General features: G+C 45.5%; 1 protein-coding gene across 1 annotated transcript in view; it reads right to left on the bottom strand.

Annotated features, from left to right (window-relative positions):
* Nucleotides 1–25,213, bottom strand: part of LOC126263237 (5-hydroxytryptamine receptor 3A-like) — a 245,169-nt gene that overhangs the window by 121,164 nt on the left and 98,792 nt on the right. The window contains exons 5-6 of the mRNA XM_049960321.1: nt 12,290–12,334; nt 12,013–12,119 (exon numbers count right to left, since the gene is read on the bottom strand). Of these exons, the coding sequence (XP_049816278.1) occupies nt 12,013–12,119; nt 12,290–12,334 (152 nt within the window). The remainder of the gene's footprint in view (nt 1–12,012; nt 12,120–12,289; nt 12,335–25,213) is intronic.

Raw genomic sequence — 25,213 nt, 5'->3', positions numbered from 1 at the left:
GTCACTAAATTTAACATTGTCGGGATAGGGCGTTCCAAACCCCGTTAAGTGGTTCTCTCAAAATGAACGCTCCCTAAGTTTTGAGAAAAACACACTACATTCAGTTCTGTACAACAAATAGAATCATACCAAAAATTTATGTCGCACACGAGCAGGACCCAGCAAGTAGGGTAGAATGCTCCAAATTTTTGGGTGTACACATTGATGCAAACTTGAACTGGAAGAAGTATATTATGGACTTTCTCAAACAATCAAGTTCAGTTATTTTTACTCTTCGTATAATTGCTAATCTTGGAAACAAACGTATCAACCTCCTGACAAATTTTTAATATTTCCACTCAGTAATGTCATATGGAATTAATTTCTGGGCTATCTCAACACTCAGAAAGTATTGAACGCACAAAAGCGAGCAGTAAGAGTATGTGGTGTTCACCCACGGACGTCATGGAGCTACCTCTTCAAGGAGTTAGACATTTTAACTTGACGTCACAACGCAAATTTCCCTAGTGAAATTCGCCATAATCCATCGCAATTTGAGACGAACAGTGGTGTACATACCTGCAAAACTAGAGCGAAAAATGACCGTTATTACCCATTGTTAAAGGCGTCAGCGGCTGAGAGAGGAGTTCAATATGGAGCAATAAAAATGTTTGATCACTTTCCCAATAACATAAACTGTTTGACAGGTAGCGAACCAAGTTTAAAATCTAATTTAAAATCATTTCTCCTGGATAGCTTCTCCTAGTCCACTGACGAATTTCTACTTAAAAACTGGTAGCCAGTAGCAAAAACATTGTTTTTATGTGGAGTTGCATGCGTAGTAATAAAATGACAGTGTGTAACGTTAACAGTAATCATGTATACATGTCCTGTAAGCTGAGTCGTTCCACACGATTTCGATAAAATAATCGTTCAGATGATCTGTGGAAAGTGCAACAAACTAACTAGCTAACTCTTTCGCTGTGAGTGCTTTGGTTTATTCGGCTGGCGTGCACATCGGCTCAGACAGCAAGACAGAGGTAGGCGTATTGCCGCCCAGTTAAGACAGCACAGTCCAACTTGTTTAGAGCGTTCTAAGCGAATGACCCGTGCATGGCCACAGACTTGCTGCTCAAGCGAAACGAGTGGCCAAAGGTCGCATTTGAAAACGTGCTGTGTATGATGCATGAATGTTGCAGTTCGCGGTGAACAGCGCGAGTGTAGCCCAAGTCCACAGTAATACGTTACAAGAAGGCTGTTGATCGTGTGCTTAGCATCGATGAACGTCAAGAGAATGAAAAAGCAAATTCAACAATGTTATGTACTTTTATTTAACAACTGTGCATAACATTAAATAACCATAGGAGAACGTTGAAGATGAACCTCCAGGAGACTTCAAAAGCAGGTTGTTTATTTTAGAAATGGTGCCCCAGGCGTAGAACTCTTATTCGTGGGCGTTGCACAAGAAGTGTAAAAGTGACTCACGCGGCTTAAGTTAAAAGAGTGGGATCGAACTATATTCAACACTGTGTACAAAGTATTTGTAAATAGTGTCAACGTATTAGACAAAAATACTTCAGTCATTTGTGATTTATTGATTAGTGAAGAACGAGAAACCACAGTCTTTGGAAAGAAGTGGCGCCGGCCGGAGTGGCCGTGCGGTTCTGGGCGCTACAGTCTGGAACCGAGCGACCGCTACGGTCGCAGGTTCGAATCCTGCCTCGGGCATGGATGTGTGTGATGTCCTTAGGTTAGTTAGGTTTAATTAGTTCTAAGTTCTAGGCGACTGATGACCTTAGAAGTTAAGTCGCATAGTGCTCAGAGCCATTTTGAAAGAAGTGGCCCACAAATAGGAAGGAATTGGAATCGATGCCTGGCAGACGTTGTACAAAACAACACTTTCAACTATTTTGCCAGAGAGGTTGCAGCCAGTAGAAAGCTGTGGAAGCGGCTGCCAGATTTGAAGAGCAATAGCCATTGGAAAGCCTGCCTGAGGTAAACAAGTGTTTATATTGTAGTTCAGGATAAAGAACAGGTGGGAGTAGCTGTAATTAAGGTAAAATTATTTACTCCAGTAAGTGTTTAATGAATATTTTCGAAATGGGTGACAAAGAAGTAGAAATTGGTGTATCTAACAGTAGAGAGTAAGGACTAGACGTTAGTAACAAAAATGAAGTAGTAAAAAAGTGAGCTTTTTAATGCCAGTGACGTAAAACTTGGATAGACTCGCTTGTGTATGATGAAGTGAGAGATAATCAGGTGAGTGTAGAAACGGCGAGAATTTTACCGACAGGATTCTTTGATTCTAGGAGTGAAGAAGATACGTAGATGACACTTTTTTATATGACCTCACGAAGAAAGATAACTCTCTGAAGTTTTAAAGCTTCTGACTAATATTAATTCTAATATAAAGTTCACTATGGAAAAAAGTAAAAGAGGACCTATTTTCATTTTTGTATATCCAGGTAATTAAGAAACCTGACGGAACTTTAGGGCATAAAATCTGCAAGAAGCATGTTGACGCAGATAGATACCCTCACAGGGATTCCAGTCATCATTCCAAGCAGGAAAAAGGAGTCATCAGAACATTGGTGGGCCGGGCTAAAAGAGTCTTTGAACCTAAGAACGCCTTTAAAAGATATGTATACACTGACAAAGAGATAAATAGACCACTGCAGGCTAAAACGTATAGAATTTCTAATGAAAATGAACCTAAAATGAAAGTTTCCTTTCCATTTGTGAGTTTCTCATGGATCGCATCTGCAAAGTACTCAGAATACATGATACTGACAGTGTATAAACTGACAAAAAAAGTGAGCGAATATTTGAACACTGCGAAGGACTACGCACGCCACTTTCCAGGAGTATAAAAATCCGATGCACTTGCGGCCAAGTGTACATGGTAACTACAAAAAGAAGCACTAACACCCGCCTTATAGAACACAGGAGCAATTGTCGCCTGGGCAAGACAGAAAAATCAGCAATAGCGGATCACACACTAGGAGTGGGAAACCACCAGATTCGTTTGTCTGACACTGGGGTTCCAACAAGATCTAATAATTACTGCGCTAGGATGTACAGACAGCAATACAAAAGCCAGCAGAAAAGAAGGATAGAACTTAGGCAAGATGCGGGCCTCGGTGCTACGCAAAACAAACAGCGCTGACTCTTCCCCACAAGAAGCTCCATGACGTACGTCGACTTCACAGCGCCACCGACGGTGGTCGGCAGAGATCGCCCGATAACAGCGGTCGACAGCTTTGTTACACTGCGCCCGCCTGTTTTTGGCGGGCTCTAGGAGGAAGGGTGAGGTTGGGTTAGGTTAGAATCTGTTCCACCGAGAAGGTCAAAATCTATCTGAACCTCCGTGGGCTGGATGTAAGCCACGGTGCCTCTGTGCTTGGAGAAGAGTGCTGCGCTGCGGGTTTTGCTATTAAAAAGACACCGAATGCCTGTGAATTACTTATATCCGTCTCCAAAAGAACGTGACGAATACTGTACACTCTTCCCTTAGTTATTGGGATAACCAGACAAATTTTAGGAATACATGAGATGAAGAGAGAAATGTTCAGTCACATACTAGAGATGATTCGTGGTTGTTGTTGTTGTGGTCTTCAGTCCTGAGGCTGGTTTGATGCAGCTCTCCATGCTACTCTATCCTGTGCAAGCTTCTTCATGTCCCAGTACTTACTGCAACCTACATCCTTCTGAATCTGCTTAGTGTATTCATCTCTTGGTCTCCCTCTACGATTTTTACCATCCACGCTGCCCTCCAATTCTAAATTGGTGATCCCTTAATGCCCCAGAGTATGCCGTACCAACCAATCCCTTCTTCTAGTCAAGTTGTGCCACAAATTTCTCTGCTCTCCAATTCTATTCAATACCTCCTCATTAGTTATTTGATCTACCCATCTAATCTTCAGTATTCTTCTGTAGCACCACATTTCGAAAGCTTCTATTCTCTTCTTGTCTAAACTATTTATCGTCCAAGTTTCACTTCCATACATGGCTACACTCCATACAAATGCTTTCAGAAACGTCTTCCTGACACTTAAATCTATACTCGAAGTTAACAAATTTCTCTTCTTCAGAAACGATTACCTTGCCATTGCCAAGCTACATTTTATATCCTTTATACTTCGACCATCATCAGTTATTTTGCTCCACAAATAGCGAAACACCTTTACTACTTTAAGTGTCTTATTTCCTAATCTAATTCCCTCAACATAACCCGACTTAATTCGACTACATTCCATTATCCTCGTTTTGCTTTTGTCTATGTTTATCTTATATCCTTCTTTCAAGACACTGTCCATTCCGTTCAAGTGCTCTTCCAAGTCCTTTGCTGTCTGACAGAATTACAATGTCATCGGCGAACCTCAAAGTTTTTATTTCTTCTCCATGTATTTTAGCTCCTACTCCGAATTTTTCTTTTGTTTGCTTTACTGCTTGCTCAATATACAGAGTCGTGGTAACATTCAAAACCAAGATTATAGCACTCTGCACACCTTCAAATAAGTTCGACAAAACTGATTTAACTTTCCATGACTGTCATTCAGGGTATGCGTGGAAGACAAACAAATTTTGGAATAAGTTACTGTGAACACCAAAAGTACTGAAAAATGGAAACACGTAGAGAACATTTGCAAACCATCTCATGTAAGACAGTTACCAGCCTATTGTTATACAAGCATCATTAAGCAGCAATAATAATTTGTAGACTGCTAGTACCCACCTACCACAACTGAAAGAAGATCCCCTACACTAACTTCAAGCCTAAGATACATCACCCTTCTCAACCGACAAATTATTTTTTAATTGTAATTTACGGCTAAAATTTCCGATAATGATTATGCCGACTTTTGGTTTCCAATCAGACTGCGATTTCAGTCCGCAGATTCCGAGCTACGTCCTGATTACGACGCGCCTTTTCACCTGAGAATGCCTACTGTCCTTACTTCACAGGCCAGCATAAGCCACGCACGAGATGTATCCTCAAAACAACAACAGATTAGCTACGTTGGGAGGAATCGTTTACGCACGCCTACCCCGGAAATCCCGGCGCCCGGCTGGCTAGACTGGCTGTTCTCAGTCCGGCCTGCAGAGGATCGTCGTGACAGAGGGCGACGCCGTCGCACTGTACAAGCGAAGCGTTTTCGGGTATTTCGTCCGACGCTCTGCTCAAGACGTGAACCCAGTGAAAGTTCTTGCCTAGTCCGCGAATGCGCAATGCCATTTCGCCGCCGCTGGATTTGAACAGCAGAGAGAAACACATTTCCAGGCTGAGCGCGAAGTTATGGCCCTTGTACTCGTGTGCGTCCGGAGAGTAGCGGAAAGATTAAAATCCATTTAAGATAGCAATAAAATAATTTTAAAAAGGAACCAGCAAACATATGCTAAGTGCAATACAAATGGCTGAGGGCCACAATTAAATTTCAAAATTTTAGAATATATTACCGTACACTTTTAAGGCGGAAGACCAGAATGTTTAACAACAAGAAATCTTAAAAATCAACAAGATTAAAATGCAATTAAAGAGGCAAATCAAATAAAATAAACATATCACGGCTACGTGGAAAGCCTTAAGACTAAGCAGATAGAACATACATATGCAAGGTGCAATACCAGTGGCTGAAGGCCACAATTAAGTTTCAAAATTTTAAAATATGTTATCAATCTTTTAAAGGCAGAAGGCCGGAATGTTTAAGCTTGAAAGACAAATTTAAAAATTAATTTTGCAAAATTTTTAAGAAAATTAAAAAAAACCATAAGACTTGAATTTAAAGTAGCTGCCAACAGATAATAAAACACCGGTGGCACTCAGAAGCCTCCAGGGAGGTCGGTCGGACCTCGCTCACTTAGGCGAGACAGGTGGTGAGCCCAACTACACTTGACCCGTCGGAACCCAACCAGGGGACAGCCACGGACCGACCGACACAACGACTTGCTTCCCATCAATCAGTACCTGAGAACTCAAACCTAAAATGTTACGGACGTAACTCTCCACAATCAAATAAGTACAAACACTCGGTGTTGGCCACAGGAAATCCTCACCCTCCTCCTCCTCCTCCTCCTCCTCCTCCTCCTCCTCCTCCTCCTCCCCCCCCCCCCCCCCCAACAGCGAACCACCGAAACGAACCACATCATGAATGGACGAGGCTTGGGTACTTAAAACACCACTCAATTTTGACGTCCTGGGTCGGTGAGCCACGAAGTTCGTAGCGATCGGGCAGCTCCACACACGCTCCGACACTGCGCAGGGACCGGCAGCGGACCCAGCGACTGCACAACGCGGAGATATCTTCCCTGGTCCGCAGCAACCGACCGACTGCTTGCTGGTCCGACACGACTCCACTGCTGGTTCGTCTCCAACTCACTTCCAGACACACGACGGCGGAAATGATGGCTGGGACCCAACCATGCAGAGGAAACACGCCCACTGGCTAAACGGCATCCCTGCACCAGGAAAGGGCCGACCCAAGTTCCACAAGATGGTAATTGAAGGCGCCTAAAAGCGCTCTGGGAACCAGTTACACCTCGCCCTATGAGACGACTGACCTCTCGGAGGTAGTACGCCGACAACATTTAAGATAACATGTCAAGGAAATAGCGCCAACTACACACACAACCTGACAAACGCTTGCACGAAGACTTCAACAACACCCAACAGTAACTAAGCACGCATGAAGACAAATCGGGAGTCGATGCACACACACACAGCCGACTCATGAACGATCGGCGAGCCCAAACGCGTTTTCCGGTAGGACGACCGACCGACGATCCACCAAGACCGTGGCCCGGCTCAAGTGATGCGTGGCGGCAACGGTCGTGCGAGCCATGTCGACGCAGACCTCCCTGCTGCTCCAACCGGGCTGCCGCATTGCAACTCTCGACTGGCAGGCCCGGACTGCGTTCCAGACGCGTTCCAACTGACTGGCCGACCGGCACTCGCGACCCGAACTCCTTACGACAGACAACGACCGGGAAGTGATAGCAGTCGAGCAAAAATACTGCGAGAGGGGATATATCGATACGCGCCGCTAGCGCCGCTCACGATCAAGCAAAGCAGCAAGTCAGCGACAGTAGTAATTTAAATTAACGTAGTGTGTTGGAAGTACGTTAAAAACAGGGTGTAAAATACATGATGGCGGGAGCACGAGCCACGCATGGCTCAAGCTGACTACCTTGAAGGGGGGCAGTACTTTCGCCTCTGGATCGGTGCTGACAACATACGTATACGCGTTACTTACTGCTCACTGGCCCCCTCTGTACTACACACTGATAGACTGCAAAACGTTGGCAGTAGCTGACAATGACACGAAAATAACCGACTGCTCGCAAAATGTGTCGATTTGAACAACGGCAGCAGGGGTACGTCGCCACTTGAACACTAACGTCACGGACGCTACACAGCGGTGCTATCGCATCGCGTGACGAGACGACCCACAAGCCTAGGTATGTATGCACTGATCGGCTGGATCATTACGACCACCTACCTGACAGCTGGTGTATCCACTTTTGGCACAGATAACAGCGACAGTGCGTGGTGGCACGGAACCAATGAGGCCTGGGTGTGTCGCTGGAGGAAGTTGGTACCACAACTGCACACGCAAGTCAACTAAAGCCTAGACTAAATCAAACCCCGTCCGAACAGGTCTCGGAAGGCCCAACGGCACTAACCAGCCGCCGCCTCATCCACAACCGAGAGGCGTCACTAGATACGGATAAGCCGTGGTCAGTTTTCGTTACCAGAGCCACTACTCCTCAACTGAGGTGCTCCTCAAATGGCCTCATAAGGGCCGAGTGCACGCCGCTTGCCGTCAGCCCGACAGAGCTTAACTTCGGTGATCTGACGGGAACGGTGTTACCACTGCGACAAGGCTGTTGGCTATACAAGTCACCGACTTCCCGGAAATTCCGGGGAAGGAGCGATGGACTTTGATGCCACGTTCAGTCACATCCCAGATGTGTTCGATTGTGTTCAGATCTAGCGAGTCGGGCGACCAGCATATCAACTGGAACTCGCAGCTGTGTTCCTCTGAAAGGGTACAGTACTGCCCGACATCGAAAAGATGTATAACAACATACTTTGTTGTTCTTGTCAGAACAGTTTATTTTGTAGAATAACACCATTTTATTTAATACACCGAATCCGGATACCAATGTAGGAAAGAAGGGCAATTTGTATGTTTAATTATTCAGATGTGCACTTCCTTAAAATAGATCCCTGAATCCAGTTTGGTAATGTTTGTGAATTGAATGAATGGCTGGTCGTCTGCTGACCACAGATAGTGAAGGTAGATTCTATAATCATCTTTGAGACGGTTCTCCGCTCACCTTTGCCTGAACCAAGAGAGGAAGTATACCAGAGCACCAGAGGGCCTGGAATGTGGCTGACCAATACGGTGGCAAGGTCCTCCCCCACTTCTGCGGAAGCGAGGGATGACCGGATGAACAACCATGTTTCAGCACTTTATGTCGCTGGTTCCTGAGGTGTGAAGACGTGCTCTATGTGTGCTCCAGAAAAACAAATTTAAATAAAAATGGTATTCATGTGGAATATTTAGTAGTAGATGAACTAATAATTTCTCTTTTCAGAAACTTTTGGTGGGAGGCTCATTTAAATTGTTAGGAAAAAGATAGGCAGGTAAAAAAATTAATGGGGAACAGAGGATACTTCGGAAGTGACAAAGAAACCACGTGTTGTAATTATAAGACGAAAGACTAGCGTGTGGTAGTATTAAGATGAAATACTTGCGTGTGTAAATCTAAGTTGAAAATAATTAGGATTTCCGTGTGCAGAACTTGAATTAGAGACAAGCACTTCCACGTGGTGAGTACAGAGTGAGTCTCAACCTATGAGACAATAAAAAGAATTAGAAGTGCTTGTCCTAGCATTCAGTTGAGGATCCGCGTGTGAAATAAATAAGATACCAAAACTTCCATTATGAGATGCATTCGTGTGACGCCAGCTTGATATTCAGATACTGTGAGAGTGGATTAAGGTGAGTCAGCCACCTACCTGGCAACTCCATGACGGTTGCATTGCACGTGGAGATGTGCATAAATCCTCCAGAGTTTGTGGTAAGAAAATTATTACGTGGGTCAGTGACGTGTGAATCTGGGGTGACTATTGTTTGACGTGGGAAATCAGAACGAGTATAAAACCAAACATTTTGTTTTTAGAGATGTGTTTTATACTGTCAGTGTCATTTATTATGTGTATTTAATCTGTGTGATTTGCATGAGACAGTAGCGAATTTAGTGGGTCAAGCATGATTTTTCCTAGTACACCACGAAAGTCAGTAAATTTGTTATGTTGCTAATGAATGAGATTACGAGAGTGTGGGATAGAATGAAGTAGCAAAAGATTCCTTACCAATCCAGAATGCGCACAGTAGCAATAGACAGAAACATTACGAGACCATAGAACAGTAAAATGCTTATGTTATATCATGCCCATTTGGTGGAGAATCACTTGTTTAACTATTGTGTTTAAGTGTACTGCTAGGAATTTTTCAACATTAGCGTGAAAGAATTTATTGTAATAAAAGAGGAGATATATGAGACAACTAGTGGTATTGATTATTGAGTTGTGGGTAGCCATTTTGTTGAGGAATTTTAACATAACCTCCATTTTCTTGCTGGGTTGTCCATGCTGCATAAAATACATACGACAGGAAGGAAATGTGGCCTTCCCAGGGTGGAGTGAGTCCATCAGAAATGTGCACTAGCTATTAGTCACATGCGTTATCCATTCCGTTGCATTAAAAAGTAAGGACGAGAATAAATTATAGCTTAACTGATAAGCACTAGGGCTCATAAGCATAGTTACAATGGGTTGATAATCATGAAAATATTTCTGATGTACAAATAATAATTGCACTCGTTTGGCAAGTCACTCATCTAGTAGGCCCGACTACTAGATGAAACAGAATGGTGTAGGAACCTCCCACCTCAAACCGCTCCATGACACTCGTGGCCTTGCTGACATGGCGCATTATCTCGCTGAAAAATACCACTGCCATCGGGAAACCTGATCGTCATGAAGAGGTGTACGTGGTCTGCAACCAGTGTACGATACTCCCTCGCCGTCGTGGTGCTTTGCACGAGCTCGGCGGGTTCATGGATGCCCACGTGAAAGTTCCCCAGAGCATAATGGAGCCACCGCCGGCTTGTCTCCATCCCACAGTACAGGTATCAAGGAGCTGTTCCCCTGGAAGACGACGGATTTGCGTTCTCCCACCGGCACGATGACGAAGGTATATGGGAAACACTCTGCCACTGCCCCAACGTCCAGGGACGGTGGTCACGTGCCCATTTCAGTCGTTCTTGCCGATGTCGTGGTGTTAACATTGGCTCTTGCACGGATAGTCGGCTGTGGAGGCCCATCGTTAGGAATGTTCGGTGCTCTGTGTGTTCAGACACACTTATACTCTGCTCAGCATTAAACTCTGATGTCAGCAGCGGCGCAGTTCGCCGCCTGTCCTGTTATACCAGTCTGCCCCGCCTACGACGTCCGACATCTGTAATGAGCGGTGGACGCCCAACCCCACGACATCTGGACGTGGTTTCATCTCGGTTTCGCCACGTGTCGAAGACACTCGTCACAGCACTCCTCGAACACCCGACAAGTCGTGCAGTTTCAGAAATGCTAGCGCCGAGCCTCTGAGCCATCACAGTCTGCTCTCGGTCAAACTCAGATAAATAGCGCGCCTTGCCCAGTCTACACAAATATACATGACACTGATTAGACCTCTGATGACGTACGCAATTCCCGTCTGGGGGATATGCAGCTCCTACACGACTGCGCCGCCTGCAGATCATACAGAACAAGGTGCTACGAATCATTAGCAACGCTCCACGCTACACACGCACCGTGGATCTTCACCATGAATACCGCCTTGATACCCTCAAGGAAGTATTCGAAAAACACGCCACACGACTATACAGGAACTCGAGACACTCGAACAATCCTTTCATCCTCACTCTGGGAAACTACGATCACAACCACAGGTGGAAGCACAAGCGGCCAAAGACACTGCTAGCTATGGCATAGCCACCTATGGTAAACTAACATACGCAAACAGCGACAAACGTCGGTAAGCCCCTGCATATCAGCAACACTGACTGGCAACTACCAGCTGCTATTAGAGCCGACCAACAGGCCACAGCAGGGACACCGACGAGCTCGCCCACAGACGCACAAACAAGCTGCCAACATTCTCTCACACTGTGCTTCCGGCATATGACCTATCGGACACAAGATCGATAACAAACCTAACTGTTGCAGGTTGCTGACGCTGAACGAGGACTCTGTACCAGCACCCAGCGCCAGCCGCCGAGCAGCACAAACGCACAACGTCAAGGTATCGACATGCATGATACCCACTACTATCAAAGCCTACCCTTGCACAACCTATCGCAGGCAGGCTACTGCTCTTACCACCCGACCTAACTTTCGCAGAGGTTTTTTTCCCTTGGCTCTTGCCTTGGCACTTTTTTTCCTCTTCCCTTCAAACCGCTACCCTTCGTCAGATTTCGACCAATCTATCTCCAGATGAGCGCGTATTAATGGTTAATCCTAACCAGACGTACGCAAACATCGCAGTACCCACATCCTGCGACACCTCACTTTAGTGAATACTAACCCTTATGCAGAGATGGCAGTAGACCTTTTGTGTTGGCCATCATGCCGGTGTGGGCGTGGAGGGGCTCCACCTCTACCTAAAAAAAAACCTAAAAAGTTTACACAAGGACAGCACGCTCACTAATACTACATGCACCCCGCGTGTGTTTGACTAGCAGTTATTCCTCGCCAGGTAACGCTGCTATCGCCTGGACGGGTCTACATATCGACAGTAGATCGGTGGTCATAATGTTCTGGCCGATCAGTGACTGTAAATCAGGCCCGCGGCTCACCAAAGGTTGCCCATCCCTGCTATAAATGGAAGAGAAAGAACAGTTGATGAAGAAACAGTCTACGTTATCAGCATGGAGGTAGCTATAGACATAGGACCTGCTCTTGCTTACCTCTGAACGCCGATGAAAGGAACCCAGATACTCGTAGAATCTTCTAAGATAGTCCAGAGGTAATCGTACTGAGCGGGGTCCCATTCCAGCCTGGAGTCGTGCCAACTCTGCCATCACAGGCGACGACGAAGAGCAGCGAAAGAAATAAGAAAACATATGTTTTAAATGGACACTCAGCAAGGGCTTAGAAACGTTTCACGACTGATCATCTGAACGTCCGTGGTAAATAATTACTCATTTACTTGCAAATCAGTAAGAAACCAACAGTCACACTTACCAGAGCGACTGTAATCTGGACGTCGGCCACGTTATTATAGATCCCCTGCAAAAGAACAACAGATATTTAGTTAAATGGTGGAGTGTGTCAGTTAATTACGGTGAACATGTTGACAAGATCTTAATATCCTCGACAGAAATTACGCTACCGAAATAATATATTCATTGTTCCAATAACTTACAGGAATGCAATTGGGGAACGTCGTCGACAACCGCCGACATTTCGACAGGTTCACACGCAGTCACTTTCAAGGCAAAACTGCAGGAAGGAAGCACTATGAAAGGCATTTAAAACAACTTTTCGCGTGGGAAATCCAGAAAAATACCCCGCCCCCTCCCCACACACACACACAAACACACACACACACACACACACACACACACACACACACACACACACTGAAAGTTGGACGCCAATGATTCCGCTGTATGCATACACCAACTCTGAGATATTATTATCGCGAGTAGCAGCGAGCGACCCGTTGTCGAGGGGAGTCGGCGGTGATGGGTCGCAGAGTACGGTGGAGAGATGCCGCGCCACACGAGGGGTCGTAGCCTGCCGTTATCGTACTAGTGGCGCCAGGGGAGACTGCGGCATTAATAGAGGAATTTTTGGTAATTTGCCTTTTCGCTGCACGTGGATGTTGGTTGCTTGCACACTGGAGGGATTTTGTCACATTTATGTACAGAGTGGTCCATTGATCGTGACCGGGCCAAATATCTCACGAAATAAGCGTCAAACGAAAAAACTACAAAGAACGAAACTTGTCTATCTTAAGGGGGGAACAAGATGGCGCTATGATTGGCCCGCTAGATGGCGCTGCTATAGGTCAAACGGATATCAACTGCGTTTTTCTAAATAGGGACCCACATTTTCTATTACATATTCGTGTAGTACGTAAAAAAATATGAATGTTTTAGTTGGACCACTGTTTTCGCTTTGTGATAGAGTGCGCTGTAATAGTCACAGACATATGGCTCACAATTTTAGACGACCATTGGTAACAGGTAGGTTTATCAAATTAAAATACAGAACGTAGGTACGTTTGAACATTTTATTTCGGTTGTTCCAATGTGATACATATACCTTTGTGAACTTATCATTTTTGAGAACGCATGCTGTTACAGCGTGATTACCTGTAAATACCACATTAATGCAATAAATGCTCAAAATTATGTCCATCAACTTCAATGCATTTGGCAATACGTGTAACGACATTCCTCTCAATAGTGTGTAGTTCGCCTTCCGTAATGTTCGCACATGCACTGACAGTGCGCTGACGCATGTTGTCAGACGTTGTCGGTGGATTACGATAGCAAATAACCTTCAACTTCCCCACAGAAAGAAATCCGAGGACGTCAGATCCGGTGAACGTGCGGTCCATGGTATGGTGCTTCGGCGATCAATCCACCTGTCACGAAGTATGCTGTTCAATAACGCTTCAACCGCACGCGAGTGACATCAATCATGCTGGAAGTACATGCCATTCTGCCATGCAGTGAAACATCTTGTAGTAACATCGGTAGAACATTACGTAGGAAATCAGCATACATTGCACCATTTAGATTGCCATCGATAAAATGGGGGCCAAGTATCCTTCCTCCCATAAAACATTAACCTGCCAAGGTCGCTGATGTTCCACTTGTCCCAGCCATTGTGGATTTTCCGTTGCCCAATAGTGCATACTATGCCGGTTTACGTTACCGCTGTTGGTGAATGACGCTTCGTCGCAAAATAGAACGCGTGCAAAAAGTCTGTAATCGTCCCGTAATTTATCTTGTGCCCAGTGGCAGAACTGTACACGACGTTCAAAGTCGTCGCCATGCAATTCCTGGAGCGTAGAAATATGGTACGGGTGTAGTCGATGTTAATGTAGCATTCTCAACACCGACGTTTTTGATTCCTGATTTTCGCGAAATTTGTCTGGTACTGATGTGCGGATTAGTCGCGACAGTAGCTAAAACACCTACTTGGGCATCATCATTTGTTGCAGGTCGTGGTTGACGTTTCACACCTGGCTGAACACTTTCTGTTTCCTTAAATAACGTAACTATCCGGCGAACGGTCCGGACACTTGGATGATGTCGTCCAGGATACCGAGCAGCATACATAGCACACGCCCGTTGGGCATTTTGATCACAATAGCCATACATCAACACGATATCGACCCTTTCCGCAAATTGGTTTTTTGTTTCTTTTTTTTCCTCTATTGAATTTCAATAAAGCTGGCAGCAGCTTAGTATGCCGCTCTTCAGCCTACAGACTTTGTTAGAATGATGAAGAGAATAAATAATAAAAACAGGCGATAAAATCGGAGACTTAAAGAGTACCATGGCGAAAAGAAATCGTGGAACTTAAAACAAAGAACAGAGGGATGATGACGCTAAGAAAATACATACAAAGCAGACAGGTAAAACAATAGACAGCAAATTGGTAAACGGTCCATTTCAACACGGGTAATGTATCACGAAGCAAATACGGTCCGCACTGGCAAATGTTACGTGATAGCACGTACTTCTATTTTTGTGACTATTACAGCGCCATCTATCACAAAGCGAAAAAGTGGTCCAACTAAAACATTCATATTTGTTTACGTACTACACGAATATGTAGTAAAAATGGACGTTCCTATTTTAAACGCATTCGGGAGGACGACGGTTCAATCCCGTCTCCAGCCATCCTGATTTAGGTTTTCCGTGATTTCCCTAAATCGTTTCAGGCAAATGCCGGGATGGTTCCTTTGAAAGGGCACGGCCGATTTCCTTCCCAATCCTTCCCTAACCCGAGCTTGCGCTCCGTCTCTAATGACCTCGTTGTCGACGGGACGTTAAACACTAACCACCACCACCTATTTTAAAAAAGGCAGTTGATCCCGTTTGACCTACGGCAGCGCCATCTAGCGGGCCAACCATAGCGCCATCTGGTTTCCCCCTTCAAGCTAGACAAGTTTGGCTCTTTGTAGTTTTTTCGTTTGACGCTTATTTCGTGAGATATTTGGCCCGGTAACGATCAATGGACCACCCTGTATGCATTCAGAGTAATATTTGTATCTTTGCTGTGGCCAGGAACGTGTTTATTGAGTATAGACATTGTGGAATAATTAAAAGTCGTGCAAAGTTTGTCAGCAGTTAAGTCATCAATCTTCTGAATATAGAAAATTAAAATTTTTATTGTTTTCTTTCATTTTTCTTTACATTGTTTAAGGTTAGTTGACCAAACCCCTCCTGATCATTCAGTTTCTATGTATAAACGTATGGCAGTAATTATTGCAATTAGTCCATGCATTCCACTCAGCATGAATCTCAATATTGCTCTTTGAAATATTGTAGCATGTTGCTGATCACGCAATTGCAGCGGCAAGACGAGGTAAGTTGTCTGTTCTGTACCGGAGCATTGCAGAACAGTTGTTAGGAGTCGTTAGAGGATATTTTAAAACTCGCAGTCAGATGGCTGAGAATTGATTTCTTTATAATTCGTGAGAGGAGTAATTAATCTTCTGTTCATTTTCCTTTGTTTGTACACAATCAGAGACGGAACGTCACACACATATTTCCGTACCTGCCTTTTAAAATAATTACGAACGCTTTACAAAACACTCACACGCTTTAGCGCCAACACGCTGCCAAAGACGACGGAAGTTGTCGATAGGCAAAATTAAGAATCAACGTAACCAATGGGTGGGGTAGCGGTAACTCTGTCCCTCTGCGCTCTTTTCTTTTCTCTCTCTCTCTCTTTTTTTTTTCACAAGCGAAAGAGCAGCGCTCTAAACAGAATTAAAGCAAAAACTTCCATCTCTGTTTATAAGGTTACTGGCTAATTTAATTTCAATTGCTGCCTAAATAACGCTATACCAATAGCTGGAAGTTCAAGCCAGAATCTGCGTGTTTTTATATTCCATAGGATGACCGGTGCCGTAGTGTAGCAGGTTTGCTCGGCAGTTGTAGGCGTGTGTGCCGCTTATGCTCAGTACACCGGTCCACCACGGTTCTGATATTCTGATCAGTATGTGCCACGACACAGGTGCAAGCAATATAGTGGATACCCATTTTACGAAAACCGGGACTATCCTTTACGGAACCTATAAGGACACTGATCTTAGATGGTGTTCCAAAAATACATTTCACATCATATTTCCGCAAAGTACGACTAATCCTATTGCAAATGCTCCTTGCGTAAGGCCGAAAGGACATTGACTTTTGTGCCACCTCGGTTTTTTCATCACTCACCCGGTGCACGGTTGGTCGATGGATCTGTGCATGTCTGCTCTGCCTTTGACCGTAACCCTTCTGACGAAAGGTGACCTCAAGGCGGGCTAATTCGCTCTGAGAAGACGTGGGCCCTGTGATCCAAGGTACGAGTTACCTCTTCACGCAGAGCCGCTTGGTGACAACTACCAGCCTGTAGACACAAGTCACTGTGGATGGGCTTACTACAAACACACCGTACTGTCCCAGCGTACCATCAGCCTTCCTCTTAACCAAGACATCAAGTAAGGGAAGGAAGCCCTGTCTTTTCGCCTCCATCGTGGAACAAATTTTCGAGGGGAGTGAATTCCGGTGTTCTAGCAAGTCGCTCAAATTCTCGTCGTCACGAGTCAAACAACAAAATTATCGTCTACATATCTGAAAAAATACGCAGGTTTCAAAGCCGCCGACTCCAAGGCATGTTCCTCGAAGTCTTCCATAAACAGATGGGGAGTAATAGATGACAATGGGCTTCCCATTGCAAATAACCTTATAAATAGGGATGCATGTTTTTGGTTACATTCTGCGTGGAATCCTGCTCTCTCTCTCTCGTCAAAAAATAGATCCGCTGCGATACCTAACGCATGCGAAGTCGGAGCGGACGAGGCTCTTGCTGTATTTAACCAGTTTACTCCAACCGGCCACTCCCGAAAGCCACCTAAAGGGAAGGATTTTTACAAAACAGCTTCCTGCTGACATACTGCAGGTCATTACGGAAAAGAACGGTTTAGTTCGAGAATGGCATCTGACACGGAATCCCGTGACGAAACGGTTAAAAACCCCCTTCGACGTGAAATCCAGCTTACCGTAGATAACCACAGGAATCGGGACAGGGAGCGGAGGATCACGACCCTCAGAATCGATTACTATATTGCCTGGCACATAATAGAACAGCTTCTACGTAAAAAGCTGCGCAATCAGTCATAGTCGGGCGTGGGCTCATCCGCGAGGCCGACGCCGTGTAAGATGCCTGTGTAGAGAATTTCACGCCAATGACAACGTACTGGACGAAAACCACAGTCAACTTGTGGAGGCGCGCCTTCCCGTCTTTCTCGCAATTGCAGACGACAAGGATCTCGCTGACGACGTCTCTGACGCTGAGAACTAAAATCACCTGTCACACATCACACACAAGATCGCCTAACAATTGCCGCCAGAAGAAGTCTGGACGTTAATCGCGGTATTTAACAACATCTTCAGGACTCCGTGTGGAAACATGCGGAGGTGGCAGCCATTACAAATCCGAGTAAGGACCACGGACTTTCGAGCAGTTATAGGCCTATAATCCTCCTGCTGTCACTTTCGAAAGTATTCGAAAGCTTATATGCTAAATGGCTGCACAGACATGTTGCAACGGAGCGCTTCTTACCGGAGAAGCAGTTCAGTTTCCGGAGGGGGCACTCCACGCAATAACAATCACTGAGGTTTGTTGAGCAAGGCGTGGGGGCACTAGATCGTCGGGAATAACTTGCGGCCAGTACTACTAGGTGTGTCGAATGCCTTCGACAGCGCGTGGCATAACAGCCTCCTGTTCAAGCGTCTGGACGAGGGGGTACCGGTGTCTCACGTGGCCCTGCTCAAGTGGCTCTGAGCACTATGGGACTTAACATCTGAGGTCATCAGTCCCCTAGAACGTAGAACTACTTAAACGTAACTAACCTAAGGACATCACACACAACCATGCCCGAGGCAGGATTCGAACCTGCGACCGTAGCGGTCGCGCGGTTCGAGACTGAAGCGCCTAGAACCGCTCGGCCACACCGGCCGGCAGGCCCTGCTCAAATGATACCTCAGTAACAGAACATTTCATGTTAAAGCCGATGGAGGAATCTCGACAGCGTGACAAATCAGGGCGGGAGTGCCACAGGGCTCTGTGCTTGGGCCCCTACTACACACTCTGCACCCTGCCGATACTCCGAAAACCACGAGAACTGAACTGGCGTTATATGCCGATGACACTGCACTGTCTGTGCGCAGTTTAGTACTACTCGTAGTAAGACGTCGCCTTCAGCAAGCATGCGACACGGTCGGAGCTTGGGCCACCAAGAGGGGCTTCAAAATGAACGCAGAGAAGAGCCAGACTTTAATCATAACCAAGGAAAAGCTACCAGGAGACATAGAACCGATTCGCACCATGGAAGGACCCATCTCTTGATCACAAACAGGGAAGTACCTAGGCGTGACACATGACAGACATCTAATGTGAGCCTCACTTGTCAGAGAGGTCAGGGGGAAAGCACTAGGACGTATGAAAACGCTCTACCCCTTACTGAATCCCAGTTCGACTCTACCCACACATTGTGGAGTAACATTGTATCTGGCCCTTATACGGTCTATTCTAGAATGTACTACTGTCGTGTGGGGTAATGCAGACAATAAACAAATCGACCCAATACAGCGGGTTCAAACCAAAGCCTTACGCATTGCACTACATCTCCCAAGGCGAACACCGAGCACCAGAGAAGCGCACGATATGGCAGGCGTACCATTCCTACGCTACAGATTTAAACAGACTGCTCGCCAACTTTACGCATTGGCACAGCAGTGGGAGAATAGGTACGCCGTCAACATAGGCAACAAGTCCACTGGCGACCGACCACTCGCTGGCTGGACATGCTACTTGAGCAGCAAGCCTGTGGCAAGTAGTTAGAGAAGTTGCACGAAACTGGATGACAACGAGAGAAGAAAAACAAATAAACGCGAAGTCCAAATTTCCCAACTGCAGACTATATGTAGGCTAGGCATTACCAGTGCTCAAACTACGCGAAACAGGGTCCAGAAAGACCTTCATAGGTGTGTGTGTGTGTGTGTGAGCGCGCGCACATGTGTGTGTGTGTGTGTGTGTGTGTGTGTGTGATAGTGCGTCGCAGTCACAGTTGGTCAGGTAGTGGGTGTGCCAGTCAGACAGTGCGAGGTCGCAGTGTGTTCGCTGGTGACGGTAGGTAGCTGCCGTAGTGGGCACCAGACTTGAGTCACTACATGCAATGGAATGTTAAGTAATCGTGAGTGATACTATGCTCGCACGGGGTTTGAACTTCTGTTCGTACATCAGACAACATTCGTCTCATTCGTTCCGGTTTAGCGAGTGTTTGGGTGCCGGCCGTATTAAAATCCGCGTGACAAGCGGAGCATTAAACTTTGCACTTTTAGGCGAGATAAACTACCTTCTCAGGACAGTCACCCGCCCCAACACAACCTGGCATTGCCAGAGTTGAAGGAGTCCATTCGTGCCTTCGGGAAATCATCGCATGTCGCGGGAATCGTACGCAGGCTTTGGGCACAACAAGACAGCGTCGACCCACCGGGTCACTGAAGCGCACTTTGGTTGCTCAAGACTTTGTTATAGCTAAGTAGCGCCACGCTGGATGAGAATTGTGACTCCCTGACTCGCGGGGAACGAATTCCAGCCAGTTACTACCTTTAATTTCGTGGCTGTGCTGTAATATTGTTAGATCTCATCGCCATCCAGCAGCTGCCTTGTCTGCTTAATGCATACATTCAGCTTACTTTCATGAACTGCCAACAGTACAAGGTGCTGACGCTTCTACAGACAGTGTTGCCTTCTGCAATCAATTTGTTCCAAAACTTTTCTCTGTGCATTCGTTGAGTATCAGGAATTGCGAAAGGTGGCAATGAATGTTTTAATCATCAATTACAAAAAAAGTAAGCCTTTTTTTTCTTTTTGCAACTACATGTCTGCAGTCCTGGTACACAATGAAATCCCCACGCAACGCTAGCGTAACACGTCGCTATAGGATCCAAAACTAAATGATACAGCCCTTTCAAAAAGTGCAGTCTCGTTGGATAATTCATTTTCTGACTTTGAAAGGAAACAGCTCAGCAAGAATTAATGATCAGTCGGCGGAAGTGAACGCCAAGAATGCACCGCATATGACTCTCCGAGTAGGAATCGTACAAAAAGCGGAGATCGGCAGCGGGTCATTTCCCAACATCTAGCACGCCATTTTGAACATGATGGAGGTCGCTAACTCCTGGGTGCCGTGACTGCTCACAGCCACTGAGAAAGCCCGAAGCGGCGGCGGAAACGTAGCAGACGTGTCAGACCAGTCTAGCCTACTTCTTCAGTCGCCTAATCATCATGCACGAGTGACGGTTGTATCGCTATCACATCGAACGTAGGAACAAATCCAACAGTGGAAACATGTGGATTCCCCTCGGCCGAAAAAGTGGAAGACCGGACCAACATCGGACAAGCTGATGCTGTTGTTTCTTTTTTAGGACTGCCGTGGTGTGGCGCTAACAGATTATGCTCGAAAGCGGTAATCTCCTGATGAGCTTACAAAGTACTGTCAAGACGAAGCATTGCCGAAGGAGGAACTACATAGGATGAGGAGGGGGAAGGACGCTGTGGAGTGGCAGTTGGTAAGAAGGCAGCTAGGTGGACGAGATATTCAGACCGTTGTCTTTTGTAGAATGAGATTTTCACTCTGCAGCGGAGTGTGCGCTGATATGAAACTTCCTGGCAGATTAAAACTGAGTGCCGGACGGAGACTCGAACTCGGGACCTTTGCCTTTCGCGGGCAAGTGCTCTACCAACTGAGCTACCCAAGCACGACTCACGCCCCGTCCTCACAGCTGTACTTCTTCCAGTACTTCGTCTCCTCTCATTCTGGAAACATACCCCAGGCTGTGGCTAAGCCATGTCTCCGCAATATCCTTTCTTTCAGGAGTGCTAGTTCTGCAAGGTTCGCAGGAGAGCTTCTGTAAAGTTTGGAAGGTAGGAGACGAGGTACTGGCAGAAGGAAAGCTGTGACGACGGGGCGTGAGTCGTGCTTGGGTAGCTCAGTTGGTAGAGCACTATCCCGCGAAAGGCAAAGGTCCCGAGTTCGAGTCTCGGTCCGGCACACAGTTTTAATCTGCCAGGAAGTTTCTGTTGTCTTTTGTGTATCACCTATAGATTTGACTAACTGTCAGAGTTCAGTGGAGAGGAGCCTCCTGTGGTGTAGGAAACATACAGCAGATCTCAGTAGTTGCGAGCACTAAGACAGTTGTAGTTGCAAATATAAAGAAAATATTCTGCTATGGGGTATTCTCATGGTAGATGAGTAGGCCAGCAGTTGCAGGAAGTGTTGGGGAGTGAGTACCAGGTCACCAGCATTGTGAATCCTAGTGAAGTGTCGGCTCAGGTGGTTGTTAAATTTTCGAATGTGTAGGAATTCCTTAAGGACCAAACTGCTGAGAACATGCGTCCCTAGACTTACACACTACTTAATTTAACTTATGCTACGAACTACATACACGCCCATGCCCAAGGGAGGACTCGAACCTCTGGCGGGAGGGACCGGGTAATCCGTGGCATGGCGCCTCTAACCGCGCGGCCACTCCGCACGCCAGGTGGCTGTTCATTTAGGGCAGTTACATAGGAATTTTACGAAAGAGGATCACGTACTTTTTGTGGGTGGGGCTGGGAATAGTCTTGATAAGGACGGAGAGTGTGATGTAGTTGTGACTTGGAAAAGATAGCAACTCAAACTGGTGGCACAAATGTGTACTTCGTGCAACTGTTTCAGCGTCATGATCGGCCTCATCTTAACGCTGCTGTCAGGCGTGTTAACATGGGGCTTGAGAAGGCACTGATAACGGAGGACTTGCCTCACAATGCAGTGGTGGCAGTTGGGTCTATCAATAGATCAGGTTTCACTAGACATGGCCTGCACCTCAATAGGTATGGCAAGGGGAGGCTGGCAAAGCTTACGGGTGACAGTGTAGTGGGCGGCGGTGGGATCACTCATGGGAAAATTCCTGTAGTAGTTGGTTTTAGAGCCGCACCTTCTCTAGATTGAAGTCAGCTGATAGGTATTCCTACTTAAAGGAAGCCCTGGTGCCAGAGGAATCACCTTGAGAGGAGGTCAGGTATCCAAGTAGAGAAGGAAATAGTTACTTCATCAAAATATAAGAGATACTAGCGATGAAGTTAGTGACTGCTGACGAACTTGACTCAAATATTTTTGGTATATCAGAGCACCATTTAAATATTGTGACAATTCAGAGGCTTCCTTTATCAGGATACAGATTAGCTGGATGTTTTTCAAGGAGTTCTTTGCGGAGTGGAGGAGTGGTCATGTATGTGAAAAATACCTTTCCATTTCAGCCCATAGATGCATCAAAGCATTGCACAGGTATTTGAATGTTGCCCATGGGTAGGTGAATTCAGTGAAACCAAACTTCTAATCGTCGTTGCATATAGGTCCTCTAAGTCTGACTTCGGAGCATTTCTGCTCAAGCTAGAGAGGGTTCTTGGTTCACTTTATAGGAAGCATCAATAATTAGTTGTATGTGGTGACTTCAATATTAATTTTGTATGTGATTATGCAAGAAAAAGGATGTTGGAAGATCTAAATTCGTATGATCTGACTCAGACTGTATTTTTTCCAATCAGGATACAGGGTAACAGTAGCACAAATACAGACAATATTTTTATTCATTCTCCATTACTAGATGGGCATTCTGTTAGTAATCGGGTGAATTGGCCTTTGAGATCATGATGAACAAATTCTAACGCTAAAAGGTTTATTTAATCAATACAATTTCTCCGTCCTGTGTCTAATTCACTTTATAATCATACAGACTGTCAACAGATGTCCGTACGATCGTGTTCTGCACTGGAGATAGCGTTCCGATCAACGGACAACCAAAGCAACGATGATGTCAGGGCACCTACCAAATAGGGTAGAATTTGCTGGCTAGTCTCCCATCCACAATCGCTGTGTACACGGTTACAGACGGTGCAGTATGGCACAGAGAAGACACCTACCAGACACCATACGGCGGACGGCCATAAGAAGAATGGAAGCTGTTCCACGGATGTTGCGACAGTTTATACAGACCGAAACTGTATCCTGAAGACCAGGGAAGGGCCGACCATGTGTGATATCAGGAAGAGATGACCGTTATTTGGCTGTAAGAGCACTAGGGTACTGCCTCAGTACTGCACCGCAACTGGCATCTTCTCTCGCAGCATATACTGGACGAGTTGTATCGAGGCAAACGCTGTACAGGTTTCTGCAGAGTGGACTTTATTGTCAGAGACCTACTTCATGTGTATCTTTGGCGCGTCTTTCCAGAAGGGAACGTCTAGAGTGGAGTTGTCAACATGACTCCTGGACGGTCGAACAGTGGACCAAGTCCTTTTCACAGATGAGTCCCGATTTAGTCTGGAGAGTGATTCCCGACGGATTCGCATCTGGAGGCAATGTGGAACACCGTTTCGGGACCCAAATATTGTGGGAAAGAGGCCGACATCAAGGTGTGGGCAGGGATTATGTTGATCACTCTTCATAAAACTAAACGGGTGAATCGGCAAGGTTTAACTGCTGTCAGGTATCCTGACGAGACCTTGGGACCTCATCTGCTATGGTTTCCAGTTGTTATGGGCCCAGACTTCATACTGATGGAGGATAATTCTCGACCGCATAGAGCACGGATGGTTGATGTTTTCTTGGAAACAGAAGACATTTCATGCATAACGTGGCGCGCTCGCTCTCCCAATTTGAATCCCATAGCGTACGTCTGGGACGCACTAGGGAGACTGGTTGCATCACGTCAGCATCCACCAACCACTCTCCAAGAGCTGCATGCACCTCTTCAGGAAGAATGGGTGTTATTGCCTCAGCGTGAGATTGAAGACATCATTCACAGCATGTCCCCTCGTTGCAAGATCTGTATTGCTGCCATAGGTGGTCATACCCCATACTGAGCACATTAACCAATTGTTGGAATGTCTGTGCAAATCCGCTGAGTTGAAAAAACGAAGTACACTTTTGTCTACAGTTATCCAAGTTGCAGTTACGTTCTATATTCATTTCATTGTTTCTACTTTACTACCACTTGTTTACACTGTTTTGTAGCAAAATAACCGAACCTTACAAAATTTCCGTGTATTGTCTTCATTTTGGACATCAGTGTATAATTGCAAACTATGTAGAAAAACTACTCCAACGGCCAAAAAGTTTTTTTTAATCTCGTTAAGGAACAAGAGGGACAGGATGTACATAGTACTGATAGCTTAGAAAAAAAATGCTTTCTTAAACACATTTATCATGCTATTTGAAAATTTCTTTCCATTAGAACGTTCTAAACAGGATAGTGGCAGTAAAAGACAGCCAGGTGACTGACTGGTGGGGTAAGGTTATCATGTAGAAGAAAGTGGGAATTATATTAAACTGTTAGAAGTAGTCAAATCGAGTTACAGCAGCCCATTACAAAAAAGTACCGTAAGGTACTTAAAAATGTTATTAGGAAGGGAAAGAGTATGTATCACGCAAATAGAATAGCTAATTAACAAGATAAAATTAAAACCATATAGTCAGTCGTGAGGGAAGCGTATGGTCAGCAGCACAAGGTGGACGATACAAAGTCAGTTCGTAGTAAAAATATTTCTGTTACTGATAAGTCAGATATATGTGCAGTATTTAACAGTCATTTTCTGAACATAGCTAGTGATGTTAATAAGAACCTATTTTCTACAGGGAATCAAATAACTCTCTTGTAAGATGAATTTCCGAGACTGATATCTGAAATACTCTTCTGTGATACTGAAAAGGGTGTGGCTGAGTCAATAATTAAATCACTGAAGACTAAGGACTCTCACGGGTATGATGGAATGCCTAGCAGAATATTAAAGTACTGTGCTGCACATGTTAGCCCTGTACTTAGCCAT

Source organism: Schistocerca nitens, chromosome 6 (assembly GCF_023898315.1).
Source record: "Schistocerca nitens isolate TAMUIC-IGC-003100 chromosome 6, iqSchNite1.1, whole genome shotgun sequence".
Taxonomy (NCBI): Eukaryota; Metazoa; Arthropoda; class Insecta; order Orthoptera; family Acrididae; genus Schistocerca; species Schistocerca nitens.
Note: the sequence above shows the minus strand (reverse complement) of the source record. Positions and strands in the feature narration are given on the sequence as shown.